This window comes from Priapulus caudatus, unplaced genomic scaffold (genome assembly GCF_000485595.1).
Source record: "Priapulus caudatus unplaced genomic scaffold, Priapulus_caudatus-5.0.1 Scaffold373, whole genome shotgun sequence".
In the NCBI taxonomy this organism is placed as follows: Eukaryota; Metazoa; Priapulida; class Priapulimorpha; order Priapulimorphida; family Priapulidae; genus Priapulus; species Priapulus caudatus.
The window spans coordinates 240,225-253,567 of record NW_014577434.1 but is presented as its reverse complement, the minus strand read 5'-3'; the positions used below and the strand labels follow the sequence as shown (position 1 = coordinate 253,567).

Genomic DNA, 13,343 nt, shown 5'->3' with positions numbered 1-13,343 from the left:
ATTTCAACCTCAGCGATTTGTACTTCACTAGGCTGCTCTGGTTTCTCAAACTCTACCTCAGCTGTAGAGATCTCAGTAGGTTCTGCTGGTTTCTCAATTTCAACCTCAGCAGTTTCTACTTCACTAGGCTGCTCTGGTTTCTCAAACTCTACCTCAGCTGTAGAGATCTCAGTAGGTTCTTCTGGTTTCTCAATTTCAACCTCAGCGATTTGTACTTCACTAGGCTGCTCTGGTTTCTCAAACTCTACCTCAGCTGTAGAGATCTCAGTAGGTTCTTCCGGTTTCTTAATTTCAACCTCAGCGATTTCTACTTCGCTAGGCTGTTCTGGTATCTCAACCTCTACCTCAGCTGTAGAGATCTCAGTAGGTTCTTCTGGTTTCTCAATTTCAACCTCGGCGATTTGTACTTCACTAGGCTGCTCTGGTTTCTCAACCTCTACCTCAGCTGTAGAGATCTCAGTAGGTTTTTCCGGCCTTGCAATTAGAGCCTCAGCAGTTTCTACTTCACTTGGATGTTCTGGTATGTCAACATCTACCTCAGCCGTAGAGATCTCAGTAGGTTTTGCTGGTTTCTCAATTCCAACATCAGCAGTTTCTACTTCACTCGGCTGCTCTGGTTTCTCAAAGTCTACCTCGACTGTAGATATCTCAGAAGGCTCTTCTGGTTTTTCGACTAGAGCCTCAGCAGTTTCTATTTCGCTAGGCCGTTCTGGTATCTTAAACACTACCTCAGCTGTAGAGATCTCAGAAGGTTGTGATGTTTTCTTAATTTCAACCTCAGCAGTTTCTATTTCTATAGGCGGCTCTTGCTCCTCAAACTCCACCTCAGCTGTAGAGATCTCAGTAGGTTCTGCTGGTTTCTCAATTTCAACCTCAGCAGTTTCTACGTCACTAGGCTGCCTTTGCTGCTCAAACTCCACCTCAGCTGTAGAGATCTCAGGTGCTTCCGGTTTCTTAATTTCAATCTCAGCGATTTGAACTTCACTAGGCTGCTCTGATTTCTCAAACACTACCTCAGCAGTAGATATCTCAGTAGGTTCTTCCGGTTTCTTAATTTCAACCTCAGCTGTTGCCAGCTCTCTAGGTATTTCTAGTTTCATTTTTACCTCAACTAATGGCACTTCCGTATGCTCTTCTAGCTTGACTAGTTCTTCTTCGGGTGTTGGTAACACTCTAGGCGCTTCTTGATATTCTACATCTGCCTCAGCTGCTCGCAGCCCAGTGGGCCTGTCAGTTTTCACTTCAATTTTAGATATCTCCAGCTCTGTAGGCTCATTCGGTGTTTCCACTTCTTCATGAGATAGTGTCAGCTCAGTAGTCACGTCCACCCTGTCTCCAGTAATTGCAGTCGATATTCTATATGCCTGATCTTCACCCAAACCCCAATCGTCATAAATCTCAGGTATAACCTCATCGCTATAGAGAGCTACGGATTGGTCTTCAAGTTCTGTTCTCATTTCTGTCACCACTGCTTGTTTATCCAAGCCAAACTGAACATTAGATATAGCAACCCAGCTGGGATCATCAGTTTTCAAATCTATCTCAGCGTCCGACACATCAGCAGGCTCTCCTCCACTTCCCATTTGATTTACTACTTCTACAATCTCGGTACATTTCTCTTCAGGGAGCACTCCCCAATCATCATATATATCCGGTATTGAAACATCATCATATTCGCTAATGCGGCGTTCTTCTGTATGTCCTGCTAATTTCTGACTGGCTGCTAGCTTTTCTGAACTCAGGTCTGAACCTTCGAGCTTCTTATTTTTACCCACATCTGTGGTAGAACTCAATAGTTCAAACTGTCTTTCTCGCTCTGTAGGTATTTCTATTTCAGCAGTCCTGTGCTCGAATGCCTCTATCACAGATTCCCTTTCGATCTGGCTTGTAATGTTAGTTGTTTCTACTACATTTTCATTCCCAATGCATATTTCTGAACTGTCACCCACTAGTACAGAGTCAATTAGTTGGTGTTCAATTTGTATTTTTGTTGTTTCCGTTGCTGATGTTGTTGTTGTTGTTGTTGTTGTTGTTGTTGTTGGATCTGCATCCTGCAGTGAATAGAAAGAAAGAAAGTAAGAGAGAAAGTAAAACTCAAGATAAAAAGAGAAGGAATACTATTACACTCGAGAGAAACATCATAAATCACATGCAGATTTTTCAAGTTAACGTTGGAAATTCGACACTACTATATGAATGTAGATAAAGATCCCTTAGAATTATAAACGAAATACAAGATCAAACGGAGTTATACACATATTGACATAAATAAAGTGAAAGAAGGAGATCAGTAACATATGCATGCAAGGAATAAGATGGAAATTTTTTAGTGTAGTTATGCAGGCAGATATTGAAAGCTACTGCAATTTTGGGAACAGCTCTTGCATTTGATTTTAGTCTGTATGTGTGAGTAAAGCAGCAAAGACGCCCTAGCTGCTAGGTGGATTATCCCGTCCATAGTCAAAAGCTGCGACTGTATATACTTTCGTTGTATTTGTATTCATTTTCATTATCACGTGTCATTGTTGTCACTATGACGCAAACCAACTTTTACTGCTTTGTCACTTGGCTTACTTTACCCAGATATAATTGGCTCAGCATAAGCAAATTTGTTATACGCGGCATGCAGCAAATCCTTGAAGCAGCATGAGAGCTGCATAGTCCACAAGCTGATACCAACTCATTCAACCATTACTGATACGCTTGCATCACAAAGCAATTAACCCCCAGAAAAGAAAACTGTAAATCCCTCAGGATTTACCAGCTAAAAATAACAACTTATCACCTATCCAGCTGTTTGCTTCAAAAGCTGCAAAGCAGTTGCACAGCAGGGAAAGGAACATAAGCGATTACCAATATTTGAAAATATCAGTAATCAGTAGAGATTCTTCTAGTGCTTTAATTGGACATATATTACTTACCATCTGTGTTTCCTCTACGGCGTATTTGACATTTTCTATTTTCTGCGTGCCTTTAGTGACCTACAAACCACAGATTAATCATCAGTCAGTATCATACATCTATGTAACTGAGGTTATGATTAGTTCGATTAATACGGATCCACATCAGCAAATGTTACTCACAGCTCTACACATCAATGATGTTAAAATCATGTTAATTTCGATATACTCGATCGGGGCACATGCAGTTATTGACTTAAACATGGTTAATTGCACTGTATTATTTAGGGTTACTAGAGGCAACTTAAACATGCTCAGTCCAACTGCAGTGCATACGTAATTTGGCTGTGGCCGCTTTGTCCAATGTCTCTCTCTATTCCTGCTTTTTCTTTTGTCCGCAGGGCTTGGTCTTTCATCACCTCGTAATGATCTATCCATCTCTCCAAGTCCCTCTGACCTCACTAACTCGGTCATTGAAATCTTAAATGACGACTGTTGTTTCTCAACTTCAAGTGAAGTAGGCACTGCATGTTCTTTTTGTTTATTCACGCCTTCGCCTAATGTAGCCTGTTCTCTCACGCCTTCACCTAATGTAGCCTGTTCTCTCACGCCTTCACCTAATGTAGCCTGTTCTCTCACAAATTCCGACGTGTCAAGCTCAACCACATCTTGTTCTTGAAGCACGTCACTCGGTGTTTTTAACTCAAAATCTTGTTCTGGGGTTTCTAGTTCTCTCTCACTTGCGAGTGATTCATGAGGTTTGGTTGCCTCTACTAACATTTCACGTACATCTATATCTACAATTTCGTCACACTGCTGCTGCAAAGCAGTCTCTCCCTCTGTGTCGTCAGTACTGCCACCCGGACCTGTTTCGTCGATTTCAAAATTGGATAACTCTTTGTATACTGGAATTCCAGCCATAACCATAGTAGTTCCGGCTTTAGTCACTTGTGCATTGAGTTGTTCATCATACTGCTCTCCAATTTCCGCACTGCTCTGTATATATTTATCATCACCTCGCTCCGACACCTCCACCACTTCTGGACCTGCTGCAATGACTTCAATATCTACTTCCTGTTTTTCTGTATGAATCTTCTTACGTCGCCTGCCTCTTGGTTTGCGTTTTCTTTTCCTCTTCTTTTTACATGGATCTTCGTTGTTTTCTAAAGCTTCAGATTCTTCATCAGTTGTGAAATCGCGTGGATCAGCAGGTGTGTCTAAGCTCACTTCGCTTGCGGTTACATCTGGCTTTTCATGGTCGTGTTTCACTGTGAATGTCTCTACATGCGTGACTTTATGGACATCGTTTGTATCTACTTGCTCCGACATCTCATCGACTTCCTCAGATGTTGTCAGCTCTGTATCTTCAAGTGCAAGCTTTGCCATCTCGACCCCAGATATGAGACCACGTATATGCTCATCTGGTTTAATATCATTTATCTCTGCTGCGCTGGAATCTGCAGGTTCCCGGGAATTAGCAAACTCAGTTGACACTGTTTCTTCCGCTGCTGATGTAGTTACGGACGACCTTTCAGACGTGTCAGAGCACTGTGTATACTCCCTACTTTCCAAGCCTTCTGGGTCTTCAACCTGAACTTTATATGTAGTGACTAGTGTAGATATTGTCTCCCCCTCAGTCACTACTCTTGTTCTTATTCTTGTCACCGTCGTTATTTCAGTAACTTCACGCTCTGTATATAGCTCAGGTGACTTTGTGAATTCTGGTTCGACTACCACGAATTCACTTTCTTTTGTTGTCTCTGTTTCTACTAACTTCTCTTCATCTTGCATCTCCTGAATATACCGACTGTCTGCGACAACTTGTTCTTCAGAGACCAGCATTGTTTCAAACGGCACAGGTTCGATCACGTTTATGGCATCTGTTACTTCAGGCCTACGTTCTTCAGCAGATAAAGGCATGGGTACTTTTGCTGTGATAGCTTCATCTATGATCATGAGCATAGGTACATCTGGTTTAGAAACTTCCGGGTCTGCAGTTGCATCTTCCGTAGCCACTTCTTTCTCAAAAACTACCGTATCTGTAGTAGATTCAATAGCAACTGTTTGGCCTTCAGTCATCGTTGCTGTTGTTATAGTTGTGAGTGTCGCTATCTCAGTAACCTCGTCCTCTACATAGGTCTCAGTTGATTGCAATGGTTGTAGTTCTACAATGCTAAAATCATGGTCTATATCTTCTTCAGCAGGGAATAGATTTTCTACACCTACACACTCAGTAATATCCTGGAGGTCATCACCAACCAATTCAATAGAGACAACTGTAGTGGCATTTGATGTAGGTTCACCATCAATCAATTCTACATCGTCTCTTACTTGAGACTGCTGGTCTTCAACAGCTTCTACAAGTACTTCTCGCGTACTTTCTTTCGTTGTCAAACTAGTAATTACAGTGGTATGTCTAGTGACACATTCGCCTTCAGGTATTGCCTCTTCTGCTATACCAACTGCTCTTTCCAGCACTACAGTTTCTGAAAGGGGCCTATCTAAAGCTGTTCTATACATTTTGCTTTCGTCCAATGGGGATTTTGATAATATTTCTGCTCTAGTCGCTGTTACAATTACCTCTTCGTCATGAATCTGGACCTCACTTGTAGTGATATCTATCTCTTCCATTGATCTCTCAACAACTACAGTTGTAACGACATGTTCCTCTGACTTTTCACCCTCAATATCTGCTATTGTAACTTCTATAGATAACTCCGGGTCCTCTCTAATTGCACGGTCTGTAGTAAACTCTGTAGGTTCAGCTTGTTCCACAACCTCTATATCAGATATGACGACCTCACTAGAGCCAATAACCGCATCTTGCACTTTTTCAATATCGTTGGTAGATGTCTTTGATGTATCTTTTGTCGCTTTGCGCTTGCATCTTCCTCTTGGCTTACGTTTCCTCTTTCGCTTCTTTTTACCTGGTGTGCCACCATGATCAGAAGCCTCTGGTTCGTCGTCCGATGTCGTACCTATAGACTCGTCCAAACCATCGGGCACTGCCTGACCTTCTGAGCTTTCTCGATAAACGTCACTCAAATGGGTTTCAAATTGATCTTGAAGCACTTCAGCCATTGTAGATTGAATCTCCTTCTGCGTGACCTTAACAAATGTTGCTTCATCTAAGCTGTCTTGGTTTTTAGTAGGTGTCCTCAATGTTTGATCCTCAGTCACGCGTGTAACATCAGTGACTAAAGGTTCAACACCATCTGCCTCAATCGAACGAAAAGCTTTTAACTCGTCATGTTGCCCTCCAACATCATCCAGTATGTGAATGTTAGCAAAATCTGCCGTCACGCTGATATCGTTTACTGTGCTTTCAGGATGCAGAACAGAACTATTCTCAGGATTTGTTGTCATGTCACCTGATTTTCGAATCTCTACGAACGCTTCAGAAACATCACTATGGTCTTCATGCGTCATTAAAGACTCTGGTTTGACAGATTCTATAGTAACCCATGCATTTACAGATGTATTTTCTGCCCGTTCTATTTCTATTATTTCAGCTCTATCTGAAGAATCGCTATCATGCTCATTTTGCTTAACAAGCGTATCTGATTCTGTTTCAAGCAAACAAGTTTCTGTCAGCAAATTATCGACATTAATAGCATGGTGCTTTCTCCGTCTGCCCCTTGGCTTGCGTTTTCTTTTTCTCTTCTTTTTGCCTGTCCATTGACTACCTTCTGTAAGTTCCCATTCTTCCTCTGTTCTTACATCTTGCAGACCTGCCACATTTACCGTACCTCTCACAGCTTCGGTGGGAAGCACCTCATTATCATGCTTAGACTCAGTATTCACGTCGTCGATAAGTTCTTTTTGGTTCTCAAACTGAACCTCAGGAACTGTTCCTTCTCCTGGCCTTATTGTTTTCTTAGCCTCAGAAGTGGACACATTGCCGGTGTACTCTTCTGGCTTCCTAACGTCAGCCTCAGCTATTTCGACATCGTTGGTACATGGTGTTCGTGTGAGTCCGACTTCTATAGAAGTAAATTCTTCTTCAGTCGTCTCTTTCTTTTTTGAACGCAGACTTTGGGCAACATATGGAGAATCAAGAATATCATCTACGACTAGTTCCTCAGCTATTACCCCAGTCGTTGTGATCTCATTATCTTCTTGCTTTGCTACTTCATTATCATAACTGGTCTTTTCCATTTTTACTTGAGATATCACAGCTGGCTCACTTGTTGGTAATTCAACAGATTTTTCAATAATTTCCTCAACGTTGTTCACACAGGAAGGTTCGCTTGGCGTCTCTTGCTCAATCACAGCTGCAGTAATCGCAGTAGGTTCATCTGATTTCTCTAGATTAACCTCAGCATTGACCACATCAGTTAGTTGCGTTGCTACCACATGGTCTGTCATAACTGTATGCACTCCTTGAGATTCGTTGAGAATCTTTTCGTCTGCAGCAACTGTTTTACACTCAGTCAGGTCATCTTCTCTCACACGTGTTAGTACATCATCAATCACATATACACGACTAACAAGCTCTACATTCTGGTCTATCTGTATGCCGGTTTCTGTGAGCATTTGTGTTATTTTCCCTTCATCCACAACAGACTAAAAAGAAAGAAGAGACAGATATAGCATCCACCAAGACAATTGTTAAAGACAGCTGACAAGGACATACTACTACTTTTAGTATACTGTTATGAACATTAAAAGGTTCATATATAATAGTAGACATCTAATAACAACAAGCTATGGTTAGGAGGTTGACTAATGACTACACATATAATGCATGCTGCGTTGCTGAGCCAAGATTCCACACAAAATCAAGAAAGAAGGCTCAACCTCCATACATAGTAAATACTGAAACAAGAAGTATAAATCGAAACAATTATGCACGCAAACACAAATAATAATTAGATATGCATAGAAATTGCTAAAGCCATGTTGCAGATTTGGGGTTGTTTTTAAGAATAAGCCTGTCTGTCATGTAAGTGTGAATTGTGTTAATGTGTTAGACGAGCAAATCTCATTTGCCCTGAGTAGCACATCACCACATCCTGTTGTTTTCAGATATTAGATTATCACGAAATGCCTCCCTGTGTGTCTTTACCATGATCACTCCAACAGAGAATATCGCATAACAATTTGCATTAATCACATAGAAGCATAAGAAGGCAAGCCATAACATAACGAAAAACTGTTCCACTCATAACTGCACTGCTTCTGTGAAACAGAAGCAGATGTCTGGAATCTCACTTTTCACAGCTAATATACGTTTGTCAGATCGATGCACGTAACCGAATATAAGCATTACTGCACTACTCTACAGCGCATATCTTCCTCGCATTCCGGTAAATACTACTGTATGAGGAGATATAAACAATTCAGGCTACACAACTGTCTGTTCTATATGCATTGCACATGACAGCCAGAAATTCTGAGTGGAATCCATTCTGCAGGCAACGTATCAATAATGCACACTTAAGCACAGATTTAAGCTGACAACAAAGCACAAGGGTGAGCTACTATGTCCAAACAAACATATTTTTCTACTGTCCACCTCGTACACTTTCATGTTAATATGATGTACAGTAACAATCCAACTTACCTCATCCAAGTGAAGCTCTTGGCTTTCTGAAGGTTCCTGGAAATAAAATGAAAAATGGTTCAATAACATGCTTATATGAACAAATAATACATAAACACACACGCGCCCACACGTGTGCATGTACTCATGCAATAAATCACGAGTGTTATTAATCACTAGGTCATTGTCTCAAATAAATTTCATACATTAAGTTCATGCCCAAAGCTAATTTTACTACCAGGAAGGCATGCACCTATCTCTATGGCCATAATTTGTGTCCGAGGACATACGAGAAACCACCAATGTTTTGAAAGGTCATGAGAATGGTAGTGATTTAGTGATGATCTGATTTCGGTAGCTTTACTCAATATTTGTGAATAAAACATACCACTGCTGCCATTTCAGAACATCACTACAAGACAAGATACACGACTTTAGAGATCAATCATATGAGGTTACTCGACTTTAATGTCTCCTGTTCAATTACGTTACCTTTAGTTTTTGATGAGCAGTAGTGAATTCGGGTAGCAGTTGATCAGCATCAACATCAGTGACTTCCTCACACACAACAATATCCTCCTGTAATAAATAATCACATCATTAAAATGCCACATGTTCGTCAGAAAATGTACATGAATCCTGATACATGTTAGATTCTGGTAACACTCACACACGTACACTCGTTGACAATCAAACCAGACCACATGAAATAAATTACATTACTTAACTCATATTACTTGACAAAATATTGTACACCCATTTAGAGGCATTGCTCTTACAAATGGCATACTACCCAGATGATTTTACTCACTTCACGCGTCGTATCATCTCTCACATCTTCAATAACAACCTCAGTGGTTGAAATAAGTTCACGGGTGCCAAATTCAATTGCAGACTGATCACTGCTGACAGAGAAAACTTCGGTGTCTGTAACAGTACTTGTTGCCGTAGTAACATCTGTAACATCTTCTGGTTCGTGAACAACTTCTCCAGCTGTTTATGACCTCTGTAGACACTGTTTTCCCCTTCAGTTACCACGGTTGTTCTAACAGTTGTCACAGTCGTTACCTCAGTAACTTGGCTCTCTGTGAACAGTTCAGGTGACTCAGTGGGTTCTGGCTTTACTACCATTAATTCATGTTCTGGCTGTTCTTCTGTTTCCACGGATTTCTCTGTATCTGCAATCTCCTCGATGTACTGGACATCTTCAACAGTTTGCTCCTCAAAGATCTCTGCTGTTTCTGGTGGAACAGGTTGAATTACATCAGTTTCAACGTCCTCTTCTGTTACTAGAGGTTGTTGTTCCTCAGAAGGTTCAAGCTCACGTACGTCTGTGATGGCTTCATCTGTTGTTAAGGTGGTAACCATAGTAGTAATTGTGCTGATAGTTCTCATAGACTCAACCATTCCAGCAAGACCACTAGCAGGAGTTGTGCCCCTCTTCCGGTATTGCCTCTTCTGCTGCGATCTCAACCACATCTCTCATCTCCTCAATTTCAGGACGCTTCACATCTTCAGGTGTTACAGGTATTTCACTTTCTGATATCTCTGGTGTAGATCTAATTTCTTCCCTGGTCACTGTAGTAGTAACTTCTACTATTTGAGTCTCTCCCTGAGTTGTGGTGATATCTTGATCTTCAATCGGTACCTCAGCTGTTGAAACAACAGACTCGTCTGGCTTTTCAGCGACTGCCTCGGCTGTTGTAATCACAGGTTCTTCTGGTTTCTCAACCTCAACTTCTGCAGTAGTAACATCTGTAACATCTTCTGGTTCATGAACAACTTCTCCAGCTGTAGTGACCTCTGTAGACACTGTTTCCCCTTCAGTTACCACGGTTGTTCTAACAGTTGTCAGCGTCGTTACCTCAGTAACTTGGCTCTCTGTGAACAGTTCAGGTGACTCAGTGGGTTTTGGCTTTACTATCATTAATTCATGTTCTGGCTGTTCTTCTGTTTCCACGGATTTCTCTGTATCTGCAATCTCCTCGATGTACTGGACATCTTCCACAGTTTGCTCCTCAAAGATCTCTGCTGTTTCTGGTGGAACAGGTTGAATTACATCAGTGTCAAGTCTCCTCGTTCTGTTACTAGAGGTCGTTGTTCCTCAGAAGGTTCAAGCTCACGTACGTCTGTGATGGCTTCATCTGTTGTCAAGGTGGTAACCATAGTAGTAATTGTGCTGATAGTTCTCATAGACTCAACCATTCCAGCAAGACCACTAGCAGGAGTTGTGCCCTCTTCCGGTATTGCCTCTTCTGCGATCTCAACCACATCTCTCATCTCCTCAATTTCAGGACGCTTCACATCTTCAGGTGTTACAGGTATTTCCCTTTCTGATATCTCTGGTGTAGATATGATTTCTTCCCTGGTCACTGTAGTAGTAACTTCTACTATTTGAGTCTCTCCCTGAGTTGTAGTGATATCTTGATCTTCAATCGGTACCTCAGCTGTTGAAACAACAGACTCGTCTGGCTTTTCAACGTCTGCCTCTGCTGTTGTAATCACAGGTTCTTCTGGTTTCTCAACCTCAACTTCTGCCGTAGTAATATCTGTAACATCTTCTGGTTCATGAACAACTTCCCCAGCTGTTATGACCTCTGTAGACACTGTTTCCCCTTCAGTTACCACGGTTGTTCTAACAGTTGTCAGCGTCGTTACCTCAGTAACTTGGCTCTCTGTGAACAGTTCAGGTGACTCAGTGGGTTCTGGCTTTACTACCATTAATTCATGTTCTGGCTGTTCTTCTGTTTCCACGGATTTCTTTGTATCTGCAATCTCCTCGATGTACTGGACATCTTCAACAGTTTGCTCCTCAAAGATCTCTGCTGCTTCTGGTGAAACAGGTTGAATTACATCAGTGTCAACGTCCTCTTCTGTTACTAGAGGTCGTTGTTCCTCAGAAGGCTCAAGCTCACGTACGTCTGTGATGGCTTCATCTGTCGTCAAGGTGGTAACCATAGTAGTAATTGTGCTGATAGTTCTCATAGACTCAACCATTCCAGCAAGACCACTAGCAGGAGTTCTGCTCTTCCGGATTGCCTCTTCTGCGATCTCAACCACATCTCTCATCTCCTCAATTTCAGGACGCTTCACATCTTCAGGTGTTACAGGTATTTCACTTTCTGCTATCTCTGGTGTAGATATGATTTCTTTCCTGGTCACTGTCGTAGTTACTTCTACTATTTGAGTCTCTCCCTGAGTTGTGGTGATATCTTGATCTTCAATCGGTACCTCAGCTGTTGAAACGACAGACTCGTCTGGTGTTTCAATGTGCTGCACTCCACAAGCTGTTGTTATGAATCACAGGTTCTTGCTGGTTTCTCACCTAACTTCTTGCAGTAGTACATCTGTCAACAACATAAGCTATACATAGGGTTTTCAGTTCGAAGCAAAGAACTTCCCTCGACAGCTGTAGTGACACATTCTGGTAATGTGAACACATGTTTCCCCTTCAGTTACCACGGTTGTTCTAACAGTTGTCACCGTCGTTACCCCAGTAACCTCGCTTTCATTGTATGTTTCAGGTAACTCGCTGGGTTCTGTTGCTACTACCATGACTTCCTGTTCTACAGTCTCTTCTGTTTCAAGTGATTTCTCTACGTCTTTACTCTTCTCAATATACTTTGCGTCTTCAACCTCTCGTTCATCAGCACGCACTGTTGTTTCAGTTGTAACAGGATGCACCTCAGTTACCTCTTTCCCATCTATGGTTGTCGTGCGTGTAGTAGTTGTGACAATTGTTGTAACTTGAGTGATATCCTGTGCAACATCGCTGTAATCTTCATCAACAAGACCTATACTGGTATCTGTTGGTTCCTGTACAAATTCATCGCCCACAGGTGTTCCAGTGAAATCAGGACCCCTTTCAGTTCTATCTTGCTCAGCAATTATGTCAGTTACCTCTGTTTGATGTTTACTCACTCCTCCACTTAATTCATCTCTGAATATTTCTTCCTCAGGCGAATATTCTATTTTGCCCTCTTTGACTGTTTGGTCAGTATGTACCGTTGTCGTCACTGTTGTAGACACATGAGTGTCCTTTTCTTCCGATTCTACTGCTTGGAAGCTAGCTTCAGGTGAAGTAACTGGCTGTAGAGATTCCTTCCCGACAGATGATAATGGTGTGGCATTTTCCGTTTCTTCATCTGTTTTCATAGTTGTAATCATCGTTGCCATAGTTCTGATGCCAGAGAATGATTTAACTAACTCTTTAAGAGCAGATGGAGATTTTACTTCTTCTTCATCATACTCATAGCCTTCATATTGTGAAACGTCAGTTTCGTCATAGGTATAACCCGTATCCCCACTTGTGTGTCTAATAGTGGTTATCGTTCTCTCTATTATTTCATACTCTTCCAGTGTCTCTTCTGGCTCCTCTTCTTCTAGTTTATTTGTGGCATCTACCATAACCTCCTGTGTTGGCTCAGATATCTGCACACTGTCTACACCTTCAGTTGTTGTCACATCTGTCGTTGTGGTTGTAGTTGTTATCACGGTTTCTACACGTTCTTCTACTGATGTTTCATTAACAGAGTGCATAGAACTCATTTCCATGCTTGGTTTTTCTCGTTGCACCACAGATGACACTGTCTCGTCTTGAGGTTGCAGCTCAAACTGACCATCCGTTGCAAGAGCTTTTGTAATTGTTGTCACTGTAGTTATCGTTGAACCTTCTTCTGTTTCAGCAGTGGCTTGGGTCTCACCTGACTGGTCAGCACTGGGTGCTGATTCTTGTTCTTCGCTACCCTGTGACTCATCAATGATCGAACGAGTAGTTGTTGTGACTGTAGTCGTAACCACATCCGATACATCCACTGCCGTTTGTGCATATTCGGATACAGAAGAATCCTCAGTAGCCTTAGGATGATCAATATCCCTCACTGCTGATATAACCTCCA

The 13,343-nt window shown here is 41.7% G+C and overlaps 1 protein-coding gene across 1 annotated transcript in view; it reads right to left on the bottom strand.

Annotated features, from left to right (window-relative positions):
* Nucleotides 1-13,343, bottom strand: part of LOC106809657 (titin-like) — a 75,458-nt gene that overhangs the window by 41,010 nt on the left and 21,105 nt on the right. The window contains exons 25-28 of the mRNA XM_014812821.1: nucleotides 8,938-9,024; nucleotides 8,467-8,502; nucleotides 2,922-2,981; nucleotides 1,118-2,051 (exon numbers count right to left, since the gene is read on the bottom strand). Coding sequence (XP_014668307.1) covers nucleotides 1,118-2,051; nucleotides 2,922-2,981; nucleotides 8,467-8,502; nucleotides 8,938-9,024 — 1,117 coding nt within the window. The remainder of the gene's footprint in view (nucleotides 1-1,117; nucleotides 2,052-2,921; nucleotides 2,982-8,466; nucleotides 8,503-8,937; nucleotides 9,025-13,343) is intronic.